A 19,769-nucleotide genomic window follows, 5' to 3' on the forward strand; every position below is an offset into this window, starting at 1 on the left:
CAGGCTCAAGCTTCCTGCCAGCAATCTTTTTTTGCACATCTTATTGTGAGCCATAATAGATATCAGAATGTGCATTTGCAGTCTGAACATTGCAGATACTGATTAAGTAATCCCCCCATTAGAGTTATAAACCTAAAACCCCCCAAATAAGCATTTTAATGATGCATAAAATGCATTACAACGGATCCATGTTGCTATGAGAGAGTAGATAAAAACATAAAAGGTAATCTTAAAGTCTTCAGTGGGTAAAATCTTACCATGGATCAGTGCACTTTTATTCCTCTGAGTGTGTTCACTTGTAAGTCACACCAATCAGTCACTCATTCCTGTTTTGATTATTTTGGTGATGGAGAGTGACGTCTATAGCATGCCTGTCTTTCATTTTCTTCATCAAACCATTGACAAAATCCTGTCTTATTATTCACCTTGCATTGGTGAATGTCTCAAACTCACTCTCACATCACAAGGGCCATCATCGCTGTGACAGATGTATCCATTATCCCTCACAATATGTGCTATCTGGACAGCCATTCTACTTGTGAAAATAGGGCTTCTCTCCGTGTTCCTGACAGTGCAGTCCATTACATCTCTAGAGCTGTGGTATGCATTCAAACCATTGTGATGGATTTTGCTCTCAGGAAAGTCTTTTATATAGAGGACCATATGCACTTGCAAGGTTTTCCAGGCATTTCATTTAAATACATATTCAAGAGTCGCAGATAGCCTACTGAATTTTGAAGTATGAACATCTGGGCTTGGTGGTAATTTGAAGAGATAGGAACCTGTAAAACCTATGCTGCACCTGGTATACCATCTAGGTGCTGAGATTATATAGCGTTGTATCCAATGAGAAGGACACTGTACAGTATATGAGATTTTAAATGCAATGAGCAGCACAACAACAGCTATTTTTTATGTGAAGACAAAACGGGGTAAATGATGTGCTGTAATCAGAGTTTCTCTGTTCTTTATCTGGGCTGTGATTGAAAAGTTAAAATAATCTCCTTTGCTATCTAGCCTACTTTCATTCATTATGATTTAGGAAAAGACATTAAAAGGCAATAAATAAGGCTTTCTAATCACAAAAACAAAGTAAACAGAACTGATATGTTAGAAATAAGATAACATGAAAGAAATAGGCCTATACATCACATAGGAATTAATTCAAAATAAAGTGGGTAGGCTAAGGCCTCATAGTTGATCATCTAGATGCTTACATTTGTATATATTTACGTACAAAGAAAATTCATTTGTAGGCATAACAACCAGTTCACTCTACATTATCCCTTACTTTAGCAGTGCATGTTATTACGACTCCCTCCAGGTAAACTGTAGGCTCCTCCCACTGAACTCTCTAGGACCGCCCACATTAGAGACAGGACAGGTGCAGCGACTGTCCAATGAACGGGTGTATCTTTCCTTGAAGAAACAATGTTTTGTCAAAAAATAAAAGGCCTCACAAAAGGGGAAAAAATAAGATAAAATCGTTCATTTTACATTGCCATTTCTGAGCCCGGTTCCAGCAGATTAACTGAGTGACTGACTGAGTTTCTTTCCTGTTCCTGCTGTGGAGCTGCACCTGGTCGAGGTTGACAGCGAAGGAGATCCCGACAAGATGCTAACAACAAGCTCAAGTCTGATCCAAAAACTGGATTTTAGGCTCCTTCATGTGTAAGTTTTAACATGATGGTGGTACATGACTTGACTGTTTATACTGACCATTAGGGCTGGGTATTGTGGCCAATTTCCTGAATCGATTCGATTTCGATTCCTAAGGTTCTAAATCGATTAATCACGATTCGATTCGATTCGATTCGATTTCATTAGAATCGATTCAATCTCCTCTTAAAAAATGAAAATGGCTCAACTCTGTTACAAAATACAATGTTCTTTATTTTTTTCTTTTCACCATAAACGATTCAGCTTTTAAGTGTTAACTTAACTAAATTTGACAGTTTAAACTTGAACTGTAAATAAAACTGTCCCAAGTCTCAAAAGGGCAATTTTGAAATTAGAAAGGAATTGCAAGTGAAAGTGAACTTGAACTGCAACATTCCATCACTGCAAATTGCATTAATTAATTAATTAATTTATAATTAAGGCATTGTTTCTTTAAGTACAAAGTGTCTCAAATCAAGTCTGCAGCAGCTAAAGCTCCCTCCCTCCCTCTTGAGGGAGGAAATGTGTAGAAACGGAGCCCATGGTAAATAAAGTGACAGTGAATGTGTGGAGCGGTTCCTGTGACGAGTCCGGCCCGGTCACGTCGCCTATCTCCAGAGTCCGGGCGTCATGTGTTATGATCCGACGGTCATAAAGTGGAGGAGAAAAGTCGCACTGTGAAAACACGGAGCTGCTCGTGTCCTTTATTCTGCGGTAATACGCTCACCTGCGGCTTGAAGAACATGCGGTTCCTGTAGATGTCTGTCTGTGTGTCAGCGCTTCACCGCTGCCACACACAGACACACACAGCGTCGGAGCGCTCTAGTGAAACAATAACCTGCAGATCACCTGAGCTGACGTGATCTCCACTCGTAGTTTGGTTTGGTTTTTAATCATATCAAACACAGCAATAGCTACATTGCACAGTTACAAAGAGGAAGAAAGAAACTCCGCTCGTAGTTACTGAGTCAGAGCGTCAGACGTAACCGCGCCGCTGCTTCATCACGCACGAGACTAACGGGGGAAAAAAATCGATCTCATGCCCTCTGAATCGATATTACAAAATTTAAATGAAATCGATTCAAAATCGATTAAATCGATTTTTTTACCCAGCCCTACTGACCATCCGTTTCCGCTTGCTAGCTCACTGTTAGCCTAGCTTCGGCTTATGTTGCTATGGCTACCAGACAGAACTCGGCAAAGCTAAAATCGGGCTAAAAGCTAAATGTGCTAACTTTTTTTTGTTTTGTTTTTACAGTATGTCGGCTCTCCTCATGTATACGGTAACTTTTTTTATTTAGTTGTGTTTCTTGTGTGTTCAGTTGCCACTTTCACCGAGCTTCGTGACACCTTGACTAAGGACAGTAGAGAGCGAGAGAGAGAGGGCTTTGTTTTGGTCAGAGAGTCCGGAGGTGTAGTGCATCATCTAGTGGCTGGGTCAGATACAGTAGACCTGCATTAGTGACCTGGGACTTGTTGGTTCATCATCTAGGTTTAGTAGCATATTAAAGGACAAATCCGATGACAAATCCAGACAAATTCTACCTGGGGCTATAGTTTACTAATATTTTAGGTCTAAAATAATTAATCTGAAGATTTTCTTTTTACCCCTGTTATGCAGTAGTTCTGTCTGTCCCCACATCGCCACAGCTGTGTATAATGGGACGGACAGATCTCAGGTGTTAAACCTGTTCAGGCTGTTTCCATCCCACAAAACCTCCATTTTTTTTTCAGAGACAACGTCAGTCAGATGGCTATTCAAGCATACACTGAGAGGTTTGTTTACTTGAAGAAAGCGGACCTGTTTTTAAACGAAGTTGTAGCCTAATGTTAATACAAAGTGGTGATGACAGGCATTAATATGTTTGTGCATTTTCATGAGTAAGATTGAGATGTTGCGGTGATGTTTTATGATAAGACTTATTCAAAAATGCTTTTATATTTAGCAAATCATTGAAAATCATTCAAAAGAAATACAATTATATGTGCAATACATACATCTAATATTGACAAGAAGAATTATTAAGTATGGGAAGGTTGAAAGGACTGCGTGGTTTCAGTCTCCTTGATTTAGGCCTATTTTAGTTTTAGTTTTAGTTTTTTGGCTGAAATGACAGATATTAGATTGTGGGGGTGTAAATGTGGCAGCATTTTCGGCATCACCTATTTTTCCTCATGTCCTCCTTTCATCTTTCAGCCTGATGGTTTGTTTGTTCCCACCAAGTTGAGGCGGTGCAGACATTCAATTAAGTATCTAAGAGAAGCAGCAACCTTAACCTGCAAATCAATAAGCAGTGCGATTTTGCTCCTGCCTGTTTTCATTTGCATTAATTGCCATCCGTGGCAATTTTCTTTTTTTTTCTTGAGAGTGCACATAGCCTCGTAGGACCATTTGATTCAGCCTTTCAGTACATAAATAAAAGAACAGAGCAGGGTAGTGTCGTGGGCAACAGCATAGCTTCTATTTCACGTGTTGCATTGATCATAAGATGATTGAGCAGGTCGGTGTTTGCTACTGGCCAATAAGCAGTCATGAGATGCCAATAATCAGAATAAACAAATCTCAGTTTCCTCCATTCATTCGGCTTTGTTAATTAGTCCGGAGCCTAGGGTTCGAGGCTATATCGACACACAGGACGCAGTCAGCAGGGACTTGCTCTGTAAAATTAATCAATGTTGTGGGTCAGCCTGAAAGAAAATAAATCAGCATCTGCGCGTGCACCGTGACAGCCGACAGCTCGCGCTCCCGTTCCTGGAGCGTTACATCCTATAGGAGGAGAGCGTCTGGCTCCGCGCAGCCTCTCTGCTCATTCACACAACGGCGATTCCTTTAGTTCGTGTTTGCATTAGTGGAAGGAGAGGTGGGAGAGAGAGAGAAGCGTTTACACTCTGTGCTCTTTTCTTTTTTTCATTTTTCTTTTTCTTTTTTTGCCATCTCACCATCCAGTCCGGTCCATCCAGAATCGCAGGAGACATGGAGGGAGTCAGCAGCAACAGGAGCATGTCTTACAGTAGATGGAGTTATGACAGGTAAGCGAGCTCCCCCCCTTATAACGACAGGTGCACGTTTAAATCGCTAGGCTAAAGGTTGAGGTTATACATCTCGGTGGGGGGCTCCCCCTCCCCCCTGCGCCATTAGTTGACAGGTGCAACGGATTTGGAAATGAGAGATGCGATGTTAAGAAGCATCATCCTGTGTCCACGGGCAGATACACGGGATGTTCGCTTCACGAAGTGTATGTCCATGGCTCACCATCACGAGTGTTTATGTTACTCATGGTACTTACTTACTTTATGCTATGTTTAGTCTGTTTCTGCATTTTCATGATACTCAATAGGTCTATAAATATCTATCTATCTATCTATCTATCTATCTATCTATCTATCTATCTATCTATCTATCTATCTATCTATCTATCTATCTATCTATCTATCTATCTATCTATCTATCGATGACGTGACATTTTATACTTAAACTTCAATGTACTGTATAGACATAATTGGCACAGTGAGATGAGAAGATCTGTATGAAGGTGTTGTAAGTGTTTCAGTCACAGAACAGGAGTCATTATAGGCAGGAAGTTAGCAGGCTGTGTCTGAGCAGAGATGACTGTGATGATCAAGAAGACACCTTTTGCTACATATACAAACAGCCATGTAGGGTATGAACATGGAGAGTACGATAAATAAATAATATAATAATAATAATAATAATAATAAAGGCGCCCCGAGGAGCCTTGGGTGGTCCTTGACAATCCACCACACAATGCACTTCCTTGAAAGGAATTGAAATCATGAGCAAGTGGTGGATTGTTTCCCGGGGTGTGATGATTTATGATAAGTGTGCGTTTGAGAAGCGATTACAGCAAAATGTCTTTTGTGTGTGTGGATAATATGTGTTTGTGTCAGAGATGTCAGCAGAATGACAAGAGAATTAAGTGTGGATGAGCACGACTGGTGAAAATGGCTCCAGCACAGAGGAAGCACACAGAATCATAAGAATTTAAATGCAGTACAGTATGTAGCAGTGCAAATATATAAATATAATAGGAGGCTGCAGACACTGTAGCTGTATCACTGGTTACCAGAGGGGCAATCGAACGCAGTCTTACCCTGACGATACTGTATATGTTGGCGTTGCTGAGACAGGTTGATTGGTATTCTGAATCTGTGCTCGGACATCCCAGGAGACAGCTGTCAGAGCCAGTAGTCTCTTTAGCCTTCTAAGATTTCTCACAGCGCTCTGAAGTAATGTTTACTATGTCCAACCAGTTATAAACTTGGAGAGGTGTCAGGGCCTGTGCAAGAGTATTATTTTCTTACCCAACAATGTCCTGTGTAATCTTGTCCTTCAGGAGGAAAATAAAATCACAGCTCTAGTGTTAGAGGTTTTCTTTGACAAGCGCAAGACATCAGCATAAGGGTTGAAATTGAGGTCATTTGTATATTATTTTTTATCTTATTGGAAGAAAACGCACTGAGAATGCAGATAGATTGTGTCGTGAGAAAAGAAGAAAACCTCAGTAAACCTGACCACCACCTCTGTGAGATTTGTGCAGAGGTTGCAGGTTGTTGATTTCCAATCGTCTCCTTCGCCCTTTGACGGTCAATCTGTACGTGGGAACGCAAAAGAGACATTTTCACGTACCTTTTTCTAATCAAAGGGTGGTGTTGATAATGAACAAATGACATATTTTCTGTATGCACTAGCATTGGACATGTCTGTTTTTCCTCTTACATGGCCCCAAAGCAGTATCCATGACAACAATTACCCCTCCCCATTATAGACTGTACTCACTGATGCTGCACTTACAGAGGTGCTTCATATTTTGCCTGATTAACCCTTCTGTAAGTGTGTGTGGGTAAGAGACTGTGCATGACTGACAGCTCTCACACTGCCTGGTAATTCGGTAGCACCTGTTAGCACAGGAGAGGAGAGGTCCCAGTTTAATCTTTTTTTCATTTGTTCATCAAGTTTGCATTGATCTGCCAACCTCAACCTGAGCAGAGTTCTCATTAGCCAGAGTAAGAGAGAACACGTGCATTGGTCTGCAGGGGTCTCAGCGACACTACAGCCTCCAATCTGTTGTTTACTGCGCAGTAATTATTCGGAAAATAATGGAATAGACAAAAAACAACCCTCGAATGTTATAAGTTCATACACCATACCCGAGAATGCAACTGCGCAGTCAGAGATAATAACAACTCCGTAATAGTAATTGATGTCAAAAAGTCCACAATATTTTCAGTTTTAATGTTTTGTACTGAAAACACTTAATTTGTATTTTTCAGCTAGTATTTTCGCATTAGAAATGATCTTTGGTAAAATCCAGTACATATTTCGATTGATTTTTGTATGATTGCTCATAACAAACAAATAAAGGAGAAGAAAGTTCTCTATAGCCAAAGGTTAAGTAAGTAGATTTCAGCCATGGCTAGCTAAATGTCCCATATCAGGTGTCTTACAGCAGACACGACAGGCTCCAATCTGGTTGCCTGATAACTCAGCATAATGTGTAATGTGCCTAGTAGGGCAAGTTTATGAACCACGTTTTATTCAATCGTTTGGCCAACTCAGGGAATTAACATTAACTGGCAGCAGCTGATAAAGCCTGCCAGCCGCTCAGCCATAGATACTGACTGTCATTGCAGCTGGTAGTTAAAAAATGAGAAACTTTAAAGCTGTAAATCATCAAGACATTTTTTATGGAAGTAAAGTTCAACTGTGACTTTGATTTTCTCCCATTTAGCCTAATTCACAGTGTCAGATTAGTGTTGTTTTACATCAACTTGACAACTTGTGAGTCATTTTTCTGATTGATTACTCAAGTCCCACTTCGCCAAAACAAAACCATTCATTACTAGATGGTAAAGTAGAAAAAAACGACTACAAATACTTCTGTATGAAAGTTTTTTGTATTTTTTGATAGGGGGATGAGGGTGATTTGCAGATAAATGTAACATGACTAAGCATATTTATCTCAGTCTTGAGTATTGCCATATTATAATGTGTTTTTGCAGCCTATTCGTACTTGGACCTGCAGTCAGTGCGTACAATCACACTGTGTCCTGGCACCCACTCAGTAAACACTGTCTCCTAGAGATGGAGGGACAAGGTGGGATGGCAAGATACAATTCAGAGCCTACGGTGCTTAGTACAGCATGTCCATGTTATTTTTCTATTATCAATCACAAAGGTTAGTTTTAAATTTCCTTGTGTACTTGATATTCTCCCCATCAAACTACACAGGATAAATAGGGAAAAGAGGAAAAAAGTGGAAGCAGTGTGATTTATATGCAAGAGTTTTCTGCTTAATTTATCATTCATCATTATGGGATCTGATGATGTGTTGAATGGAGACATGTCCCCCTGCTGAAAGCAATAACTGTGGGGGCTGTAAGAAGCGATAATTAACTAACCATTCATTAATTAAAAGATCTCTATTTGACTGCCATTGAAATCAGAGGTGCAAAATGAAATGAAAGCAAACTCCATCATGACTCAGTCTTTTTTTCTCTCTCCTATTATCAAAGGATTTACTTGATAATAGTTGGATTTTGACAACAAATATGCACAATTTGCAATGTTTTGTAAAGATTTTCTTCATGGAGCAGCGATGAATTGGGGGGGGGGGGCAAATGTCCTCACTAGTTTTGGTTTTGCACAGAAGCTCATGACTAGTGCTAATACCAGTCTGGCAAGTGATTTATCCCACAGACAGCAGACTGACAGCAGACACAGTGGCTTATTTTATTGGTATAAGGCAACGTCTTTTGGCAGAGTATCTGTGTCATTCTTCTTTGTGCACTAAACCAACATCTTTGACTCATGCTGAGCTTTGCACTGGTCTGATGCTTTAACGAAAATTGAAAAGGACAATAGATGCTCAGAGCTTTTGGAAGATCATGAGGCTAGACACTGTTGACTGGTGTTATTATCCTGCACTTATGTTCATTTTCTTGACTGTTCTGCTCCTCACCAGATCTTGTGCTTTTGCAATCTGCAACACAACAGGGATTATACCTGCTCCATTGTTTTAGAATTGATGGATGGAGATCTTCATGGAAAATCGTTAGGATGCACATTGCTGATTGTGTGAATGTGGTCACAGTCTGTGTTTGCTGTTGAGAGGCTTTATGTTATTTGCTCAGTGTCCATATTGTCAAGCCTGAAATATTGTCCTTGAATTTCATCTATATACTCGTTTGGCGTACGTGCAGGAGACTGGAAAGACTTCAGTTATCTCTTGACAATAATAGCTATAGCAAGAAGTTTATTGCTTGCGAGGTCATTTCATAGGAGACAGTTGTGCTCTATGTTTCTGAATAACTTCTATATGTGAAAGACAGATCAGATCTGATAGGACCACTGAGGTGTGCTCATGTCTGTTGAGGCTGTGAGGCGGGTGTGAACTGGTCACATGTGCAGGAGCTGTTGACAGCACTAACACCTCATCTTTGTGTGTAACCTGCTCAGAAGCATGTTGTCATTAATTTGTAGTCCATGCAGAATAATACATATTGTAATTTAACAATTGACCCCTGTCCCATCATGTACACGTTTGCAGACCCTCCTCCACTGGCTCCTAGCTTACTACCAAGTCGTACACTAAGTGCTGCTGCGAGCTCCTGAAGTGGGAATCCATTGTGCTTTGGGAGCTGTCGTGGGTGGCTTTAAAAAATGAGTCACACGAGAGAGTCATGTTTGTGTCGTAGAAATTGCAGACAACCAAACAAAAGGTTTGGGATTGATTCACCGGCCTCCATCCAATATTCTTCCATTATAGAAGAAACTAAATTTTAGTGATCAAAAAATAAAAAACAGAGGCAGGGTCAGAGGCAGAGCAGAGTGAAAAAAAACGTGGTTGTCATGGCAGTCTGATCAGAGTTTGTACAGTTGTTTTGCTCTGAAATGAAGCATTAGATAAACAACAGATTAGTGGAACAACAACCACTGTATAGCCCCTGGTGATATTCCTCCCTGCCTGGGCAGAAGTTGCATTTAATGTGTTTGAACAACAGAGGCGGTGTAGTTTAAAATCATGACTAAGATTCCTCCTCCCTGTCAATCAGCCTCATTGTATAAAGTGAAGTGCACTGAGAGCATACAGTAGGTATTTCATATTGAAAGTACAGACCTTCACATTTCTATAGATTTTAATATACGGTGTTAACATGAGCAGCCTTGGTATGGGCATGGTACAGTTTAGATCCCGCATAAAAAATCTAGCCCAACACAAAGTCTGATTAACTGTACGTATGGAATTAAAGTTTTCTGCTATAATTAAAGTTTTATTCATTCTCGTCTAAATGACAGAAATCTGTTCAGAGGAGAGCTTAATGAGCGCAACATGGTGGAGACAGGCCATGTACACAGTTTTGTGTTTTCTAACAGTGCGACTTTGTTGTGAACGTTTTGATCACAGTGGGTTATTGTTATTGTAAGATAACACTGTTCATACCTATAACATTTCTGATTAACACACAGTAGCTCACTCCCCAATTCATACTTGACCTCAAGTCTGGCCCTGTGGGCCCGTGGGTCAGACTGGGTCAGTCTGGTCTTGAGCAGAGAATCTAAACTCTATGTGACAGTGCAGGAGAGCAGCTGAGGTGACAGATGTTTTCCTTTTAAATGTCAGAGTTTCTTCTTCCTTTGTCCTGGGTATTCTGCTCCAGATGTGCTATAGCATCTTTATGGCAGCGCCATACTGCAGATGTGTTGTTGTTATGATATGCTCATGTTTTTGCCGTTGAACTGGATGAGATAATCCAGATTCCTGCCTCTGTATTTTTCTGTCAATGGCTCCTGTCATGTCTTATTCATCAGACTGCCTGACGCTCCAGCTCAACTAGCCCTCTGCTGCACTGCTGTTATTATGCAGTTCATAGCTTAGTCACTGTCCACCTGTTTCTGTAGTAACCACAGATAGAGAAACCAGGGTAACAAACAAAGCTTTCAGACACTTGTCTATGCTGCTACACCTACTATTCTTGCTTGCTATGCTAGCAGTAGAAAACATCTTTGTGATGCTTAACCTGAGTGATTAACACTTCCCGTCCATCAGGGTATTATGAAAAGGTAAAGAACCAGACAGGTTGATTTGAACCAGTCAGAGGATCCCTGGTTAAGAAATGGACGTTGTTACGGATTGGCATTTCATATCTATAATGTGGGTTTGGTTTACACAAACATTTAAATGCAGACGACAATGGACAATCAGCTACAGTCCAAGACAGAGCCTCTTGGATGTCCTCCACAGACACTTAATGATTTTTTTTTCATTCTTCGGTCTGAAGTGTTTGAAAAGATGATCTGTGAAGTGTGAGAGTGGGCTGAAGATGCTGCTGCAAAGCGTGGAGGTGTTTGTGTAGGACACGTTTCCAAGAGCTCATGAATTTCTGAGTGATGTAAATCTAATGTGAAACAATGATAGTGCCTTATTCTCAGTTACAAAAACATTGCGTTGGTTCCCAGCTTGTTAGGCTGTCACTAGGCAGCCTTGAATTTTTAATTCATTTTTGCTCTGAGCTCAAGATTTTTTGAAAGAGAACAGAAACAGCTACACACAATAATCTCAGTCTCATGCACAAAATGAAATCAAACATCATTAATCATAACATAACAAATACCAGCCAGAGTCAGTGAAAGTTCTTCATTTTCAAATCTGCACTGGCTCGGGTAAGAAAAAAATAGTTTTTGTTCATATCATCAAATGCCATCACTAGTAATCTCTTTGACAGTTTGGCTTTTCTAAACAAAGCAAGTCCCCTATTTTTAGACGTAGTAGGTAAAGGCAGTTTCATCAAAGGAATAACTTCGCCTGGGTTCATAAATCATAATCATTGTGTGAGTGGCATGATGGTGTTTGTAGTCTCCTCACTTTGATGCCTTTGCTGTTTTATTAAAACAGGAGAGGTTGTTGGTTCTCCTTCACATCAAAGTGGATTTGTGTCGAATTACCCTTTTAGCAGCAGGTGTGCTTTTGGAGCAGGAGTCTGGGGCGGCATGACAACCCAGCTGTGCCCTTGGCTCGTATAGCTGACTCCTGGAAGAAAAAGAAAACATGAAGAAGAGATGGCAAATACAGCAGAATGGTATCTATTTATATGAGTGAGTAGTACCTTAAATAAATGAGAGCACTTTACTGTTCTTATGCATTAACTAAGTTGAACAAAGCTTAGTGCCACTTACATGCAGTATGTGAATACTCATGCATATCTGTACGTATCTGACCAGGAGCATAGAATAACGCACCTATTATATTAGTATATAGACAAATGCAAAGAAATTAGCAAATGATTGTCTAATGTAAAACGAGTTGCTTGTAATGATGCACCCATACAAAATGATGAACTCTGCAGTTTTCCTCACACTGTACTGAGTGATTTCTGACATCGTTTTGTGTTAGCAGCTTTGCAGCTTTGCAGCTTTGACTGACACTCTATCACTGCTCTGTTTATAGCTGCAGTTGTTCTCAATGAAAACACTCCCATCAACTCTGTAATACCTGTCCAGCACCAAAAGACAGAAAGGCAAAGTGGGTTAACTTAACTTCATCATTATTAATCAAAAAAAAAAATGTTCTCTGAAGTCTGTGCATAATAATTTTTTACATTTTATGACCTAATTGGATGCTGCCTCTCTTTGTATGGCCACTTCACTTACTGCACTCAAGGAACATTACAGTGTGTGGACTACATTTTTAATTTATACAGTGAATGAGCAAATACCGAAACGTGAGCCAACTGTGGACGACTGAGGACAAATCACACTGAACCCGGTGAACCCCACCACCCCGGAGAAGATGAGAAAACCAATTACGTTTTGAGACCCTTCTCCTTTCCTCATTTAATTCCATGTGGACTTGATTCGCTCCTGTTGTGTTCGAAGCCAATGTTCTTAATCACCTCATTTGTATTTTCTTGACCCTATGGAGTCAGCAAAGCAAATTACTCTTTCAGCATGCATCACCCATAGATGACAATGATTAATATTCTACAAAACCATATGTTATAGGCAGGCAACAGATGCTAATATTACCTCTTGGAAGCACAAAGCCTTTGATTGTCAGGAGAAATCTTCAAAATCTTGACTGGAAAGTGAAGGTGCTTTGCAGGACGTGAAGGAGATTTTTAGTGGCCTGGGTAAAAATGCTGTTAATCTTTTTTTACTGTGGATTTGACCCTTTTTCAATTCATGTGTTTCATATTTTTTATTTCATTCTAATGGATTTTGTGCACATTGACCCATAAATATAAAGTCTGTCTCTTCTGTCCCTCTATTACTGTTCTTTTATTCATCTCCATCCTCTCCGCCATAGCACTCTGCCGCTGATGGATGTGTGTGGGATATGCCTCTGGAGCTGGTTGCTATGGTGAAACATCATGGCATAAAATTGAGAAGTGGCATTAAGTTTTTGAGAAATAAGAGAGTGTGTGTGTGTGTGTGTGTGTGTGTGTGTGTGTGTGTGTGTGTGTGTGTGTGTGTGTGTGTGTGTGTGTGTGTGTGTGTGTGTGTGTGTGTGTGTGTGTGTGTGTGTGTGTGTGTGTGTGTGTGTGTGTGTGTGAATTTGCATGTGAGTGCGTGTGTACATGTAATTATGCGTCTCCCATCCATGAGCAGACTGTAAGTGTGAACATGATGCAGTCTTATCTCCCTCTGTCGCGTCATTACATTATTCTCATCTTGCTGGATCTTCAAGATGGTACTGCATGATTTTAATATTCCAGTATAAACTGGATAGATAAGACATTATGCAATAAAATCAATATAACAGAATATATTCTAGACAGAATATACACATTTCAAAATAATCCGATGTATTTCAAACGGATTGCAATGTTATTATGAAATCTTTTTTCATCCTGCTCTTTTTTACAATGAGAATAGCTGTATTACATTTAGGTACATTTGTGAAGGGTTAGGACTGACCATTGCCTTACACTAGACTAGTGTAGTGATCAGCATGTTGCATGACTTTCTCCAGCCTGTTTTTCTTAATGATTTATAATGTCGTAGTTAATTATTTAATATTGAAAACTGTCTCTGACTCTCCACACATGATGGGAAATAATTGATTTTGAATATATGTTGACACAGATTCATATTGGATCACTGGACACTGTCTTCCAAAGCAAACAACAAACACAATATGTTTGTCAAGAACTTACTATTTTGTAAAACTGGTAACATGTAGTAATATTGCTAATTATGATTTGTATAATTTGCCATTTTCACTAACCCTAAGTAACCCTAATTTGAAAGGTGCCATGACTCACAGTGGGCTGCTTCTCAGTCATAATGCTGCTGAGCTGGAGGGAGCATAAATCATATTGCTGTGTGATTAATGGATAGTTGGAGGATTACTTTGATCTGTTGAACAGGCGAGCAGCTGCCCTTCTTAAATACTTAAACTGGTGCTCAGCAGCCACTGGGACATTGTGACGAACAGTTTGGCTTTCGGCCCGATAGCTGTTGTACAGTTATTGTATTCATTTGTATTCACCCATAGTCCCTGCTGAGTTCAGTGGGTTTTATCAGGATGTCAGGAATTGTTTGCCTGTCAAGATCTTCTGAAGACTGATATGAGACTGATCTACTGCCTGTCTTTCTTAGGAGACAAAAACAAACAACGTTTCTTCTTCCCTCCCTGACAAACAAATAACGATACAAAAAAAAACAGTCTTCTTACCCAGCAGCAGTAACAAATATGTAAAACATGCTGACAGACAGAGTGTGATGTGCTTAGCCTCAGGGCGGAGTGTGTCACTTGTTTTACTTTCGTTTTCCTCCCAACAGTTTGTTGACTCTGACTTTGCCTGAACATTTGATCAGTTTCTCACAGGATAAACTGAAAGCCCGAGTCGTATATCAGAGAGCAGATTGCTCTGAAATCCCTCTGTAAATCAGATGTTTGTCAGTCACAGAAAAACAGAAACACCAAAGCCCAGCAATACTCTGTGTATCCTGATATTTAGTTCAGCAAAACTGCTTCTTATGACTATTATGTAGATTTTAGCTGTATTTTGTGTATTTGTGCTGGAAACTGCAGAGTGAAGATCCAATAATGGTTAAAGAGGCAGATAGAAATGCATGATGGTGAAAAGCCTTTTTAAAGTAGTTTACAATCCCCAAGGCAAGGTGTGATTTTCCTTTTATTGTCTTTCATTTTTCATGTATTATGTTATCACTGGCTCAGCACTCTAAATGCATTTACTACAAATTTACGACAAAAATCCTTAATCTGGTTAAAGTAAATCATTCAAAACAGCCAAGGTGTAAAACTGTGTATGCGGTTTAAAACTACATAAACATCAGTTTAGAGCCTTGGACAGGCAATCACAGCACTGACCTAGGCACATGACATCATATACAGGCATCCAAATGGCACAATACCTTACTGAAATCATATATTTCTCCAGGTTTCAGAATTGCTGAAAACATCTGGGTACACAGGTACACGACAAAAAGATATTATAACATAGGTTTTGACTTTTTTATTGGGGAAAAGATGCTAAGATAACTTAAAAATGCTCAATCCAAATGTAATTTCCATAAAAGTTGTGTGCTGTCACTGTCAGCTCGGGTAGAAGATGCATGTTTGCAGTTCAGTGTGAATTCCCCTCCCTCACTCAGCAAGTGACAATCAGGAAATGCAAAGGCTGACAGCACCTCCATGTGTTCATGCATCATCACTACACAATTCTGCCATTGTCCAACGAGTCCCCCTGCTGGTCAAGACATATCAACACAGCCAGCTTTTGCTGCAGCAACACGGTGATGTTAACAGCACACTGCAGCCACCGCCAGATGTGAATTCATCCCGGCAACCGGCAGCTGTCGTTGTTGAAAAGCGATGTTGAATGCACGTCTGTTGAATGCGTGTGTGGGTCTTTTCTTGAAGCACATATCACCGGTGTTAAATGTGATAACCCGTGAGCTTTTTAAATGATAATTAGTTTCCACTGTTGCCATGGCAACGGGGGCGAATCCAGCAGAGACGCATGTGTCAGAGGGAGACAGCGTGACATACGCAGAAAGACAGCAGCCACTGCCTCCGCGCAAAGATGCTGAGTTAGGGTGCAAGTGTTGCACTCATTCACCGCATCGCCCCCCCCCTCCAAAAAAAAACCAGCCACCCTCACTGCTTATGTCTATAGAATTGAAAACAGTCATTAGCACTGCTCCCTCATCCATGAAATTATCCGAGAGTCAGAACGTCATGGTCAGCTTCATTTTTCATGGGGAGGTTTGTCACTCGAGCAATGACTTAATAGTGAACGAGCTGGCTGAATGCTGATGTGCTGTGAGCGGAGGAGTGAGGCCCAGAGGAGGAAAAAAACAAAAACAAAACAGTGTCATTTCAGGCTAGAGTCCATTCTCTTTTTTTATTTTCAATGTCCTATGCTTCACTGTTTCCTTTTTTCTCTCTACTGTAATTTGCTCATCTGTTTCAAAGCATATAATTACTGGGAGGTTTCCGAATGAGAGACGATGACTATGAGTGTGTGTGGCACTGCAAAAAAAAAACAAAAAAAAACAAAAAAACTAAATTTGAGAGTTAAAGATAAAACAAAAAAGAAGAGAGATAAGTACAAGCAGGCACAGCTTAGAAACAGTGAGTCACTTGCTCATAATCCTCTAAAGATAGACACAGGACTCGCACATTGTACAGCATCTGACAAGACGACACTCTTATTTAACATCTCTGCCTCTCTCCTGTCTCTGTCAGCAGGGTGTGAGGTATGTGTGCGTCAGTCTGTGTGGGATGTAGCTGCTATCCCTTATCCAAACCAAAGACGGGTCACTAACCTCTGAAAGGACAAAAAATTATGCTTTGGTGTTTTACTTTTTAATGGTCTATTAATGCCCACGCTAGAGGAGGAAACATTGTGACTGTGACAGTTTTGTACGATGTTTTAAATATACGTATACGTTTGTATGTTTGACAAACCGAGGACTGTAAAATGTTACCGTGGGAATAACATGGAAAAGGATGGACACATATGTGAAAATCATTCATCTTTGTTTGCCGTAGAAAAACCCCAGTCCCACCTGTTGTGAACTGTCAGTGTTGTAGAGGAAGGAAAAGCTTGAATGAATCATTTTAATGAATATGTGTAGAACACTGTGTACACATAAAATAATAGTAGAAACAATATAGATTTAGTAATGGCAAAAATAAACCGGTTTAGCGAAACTAAACATTTCTAAGTTCAAGAGCAGGAAACATAATTACAACAACTGGAAAAAGGTGGTTAATGCACCTTTTAACTGCCAAAGAAATCAAGTCTTACAATTTTAACAGCTGGAAAATTACATAATACATAATTCTGGCTATGAATCTAAACACATCTGTATATAGGCTACGGAGGGAAAACATGGTGGATGACTCATCAGTCCATATTGGGTTTTCATTATACTAAGCTGTGCATCTTTGTCTGTTGCCCTTGGCTACAAGTGGTTTCCAAAAGGAAAACCCTGTCATAAACGCCAATTTAGCAAAGCTGAAGGCTCGTCACAGTGAGGTATTGATTCAAATCTCTGGATGTTGCTGTTGCTGGCGGTGTTTATGTCATGCTCGGCGAATGTCTTATTAAACGCGTGTCTATTTCTGTCGGTGAGCTTCAGGTTGCAAACCCAATTTTCCTGTTGTCGGCGTAGTGATTGGCATTTGCTGTCACAGCAGGACTCAATAATATTGATAAAATCATCCCGCTGTGATTGATTTGTTTGCTGTTTTATTTATTTATTTATTGAACAGATAGTAACAGGATTTGCCCCACACCTGGGAAGTCAATGTTCAAACAATAATTATATATCTTTGAAGCTGTTTGAGAATGGATATCTTAGTTCCGTTTATGTTTGGATCAGATGTAAATGACTTGATATTTTCCAACAGACTGGTAGTTAGGCCTGTCACAATTATTACATAATCGCCGCCCTGATTGCAATTATTTGAGCTGACTGCAGTCATTTTGCATAATCGTTACATTCGTTTCCATTCATCTGTATAAAAACAGCTGGATGAAACCAACAGAAATGTCATCTTTCCATCACTATTTCCACATCGTTTTCCACAGTTCGAAGTTTTAATGGTCCTTACTTGTCTTCCACGACTGGGAGTATTTCAGGAGCATCAAGCGATGAGGTGAAGATCTAAACCATATTACGATATGTCTGCTGTTTCCTCCTCCTTCTTCTTTCCTTCCCCCTTCTTCATTGGGTTATTTATGTACACGAAACTTGCGAAACTGGCTGGCTGGATTTTCCGTTCGGGCTGCTGTACAAACATGGCGGTGCAAGATGGCGACAGTCTCTAAAGCAAGACCCTTATTATTTTAGCGATTAAACACTTATACAAATATATTCATACTGTAGGTAGTATATTCAGATTTGACCAATAAACCTTACCAAATATTACACACTGGACCTTTAATGCCAATAAATGACTTCTTTTTCTTCATAAGGTGTATGTGTATTAGAAAACTATGTTTAGGCTTATGCTATAATACAGGCATAAAAATTTTTATTCGTTTGGCAAAATGTTCTGATTGTGACAGCCCTACTGGTAGTAATGCACCCAGAAAATGTGTGTCGTTAGCTTTTCTTATGACCACGTGGTAACACAGGCAGCAGTAGCGTACTGTACTGTACATACGCAGCTGAAGTTGTGCTATGGAAATCTGGATGCAGAGGAACTTTGGTGTGTGGAAGCAGTCCATCTGGTTGCCACACTGGGACACTGGGACACTGTTTCATCCAGTGTGACATTTTCTAATCCAAATCATGTTTTATGCATGCCCTCTGTTGGGCACAGAGAGACAAGATACAGGGATTTATGTTGATACAAGGAGTGTGTATGTGTGTAGCTGTGTGTGTGTGTGTGTGTGTGTGTGTGTGTGTGTGTGTGTGTGTGTGTGTGTGTGTGTGTGTCAGTCACCCACCTGCTGATTCTTTAGCATAGTTTCACGCTGTGCTCGTAGTCTCCAAAGACATGAACAACGTGCATGTGGTGTTTAAATAATGTTGACGTGACGCTGCTGCAAAAGAGGTGGCCGAAGGAAAACGTAGCTGAATCACAAATTTAAATTCTCCGCAATTTGTCGTTTGCCAGCGAAGATCACGTTGCCCACATTAAGGGTGTGGGGGCGGTGGGTGGGGAATCAATAGAAGGCACACATTAGATTCAACCAATACTGGACACAAGCCAATGTGCTCATTCACTTTTCATTCTTTTCATGCATAAGCGCACACACAGTCTCTCACTCTTGCCTCTGAAGCTGAGAGATTTACTTTTCGCTCACACTTCACAAACACACACATAGTCTCTCTGTTTCTCTATCTCTCTCCCTCTAAGATTTACAACTCCCCTTAAAATAAAGATACCACTGTTTAAACACAAACCCTCACAGCAGCCTTCGAAGAGTGGCTTTTTTTTTTTTTTTGGTTGCCGGCCGCCACGTTCCATCGCTCACAAATGGATCTCTGTGAATATCTGTCTGAAGACAAGCTGTCAAGGTCCTCATCAATAAATGCTGATATCATCCAGTGAACTGTGGCTGAACGTCAGACTGCTGCTGATTCACCGCGGGCCTCAGCGGGCTGTTGTCTGACTAAACGTGGGATTCTCTTTCATGTGTGTCATGAGCTCTCTTTCGCTTGTGTTTTACAGGTCAATTCACTGCGGTTTTATTATAAAATTATGAAGCGGTGCACTGGCACGGCACTCCAGAATGAATTGAGCAGTCAAATGTTATCTGATTATGACTGAGATTTCTCAAGTAGCCTGTCAGAAGTAGTTTGAATATGGAATGTAATCACAGTTTTTGAAAAGGCTGGAGAGCATTTCCAGCAGCTCCCGTCTTCTGTTTAATTTGTGTTTTTCTGCCCACTTCCCTGACTGATAAGAAGAAACAATGATTTGCTGCTTTCAAGTGCATGTTTTGGTTGTTTATTAGATTCTTTTCCTCAGTTTTATGCACTTCTAAAAATCGTTTTTTGTAGTGTTGTTTTCCTGTGTTTGTAAGTGCAGTAGTGGCATGTAACTCTCACTTGCAGAAGACAGGCTTTGAAGTAACTTAGAAATCTCGACAGTTAAGAAGAT

General features: G+C 40.2%; 1 protein-coding gene across 1 annotated transcript in view; it reads left to right on the forward strand.

Annotated features, from left to right (window-relative positions):
- The first annotated feature begins 2,838 nt into the window (after positions 1 to 2,838).
- The window catches only part of tub (TUB bipartite transcription factor), a 44,808-nt gene continuing 27,877 nt past the window's right edge, over positions 2,839 to 19,769 (forward strand). The window contains exons 1-2 of the mRNA XM_085760395.1: positions 2,839 to 2,942; positions 4,607 to 4,689. Coding sequence (XP_085616521.1) covers positions 2,919 to 2,942; positions 4,607 to 4,689 — 107 coding nt within the window. The 5' untranslated portion in view covers positions 2,839 to 2,918. The remainder of the gene's footprint in view (positions 2,943 to 4,606; positions 4,690 to 19,769) is intronic.

The sequence above is a fragment of the Trachurus japonicus genome, chromosome 3 (assembly GCF_045865225.1).
Source record: "Trachurus japonicus isolate A0001 chromosome 3, Traja_1.0".
Taxonomy (NCBI): domain Eukaryota; kingdom Metazoa; phylum Chordata; class Actinopteri; order Carangiformes; family Carangidae; genus Trachurus; species Trachurus japonicus.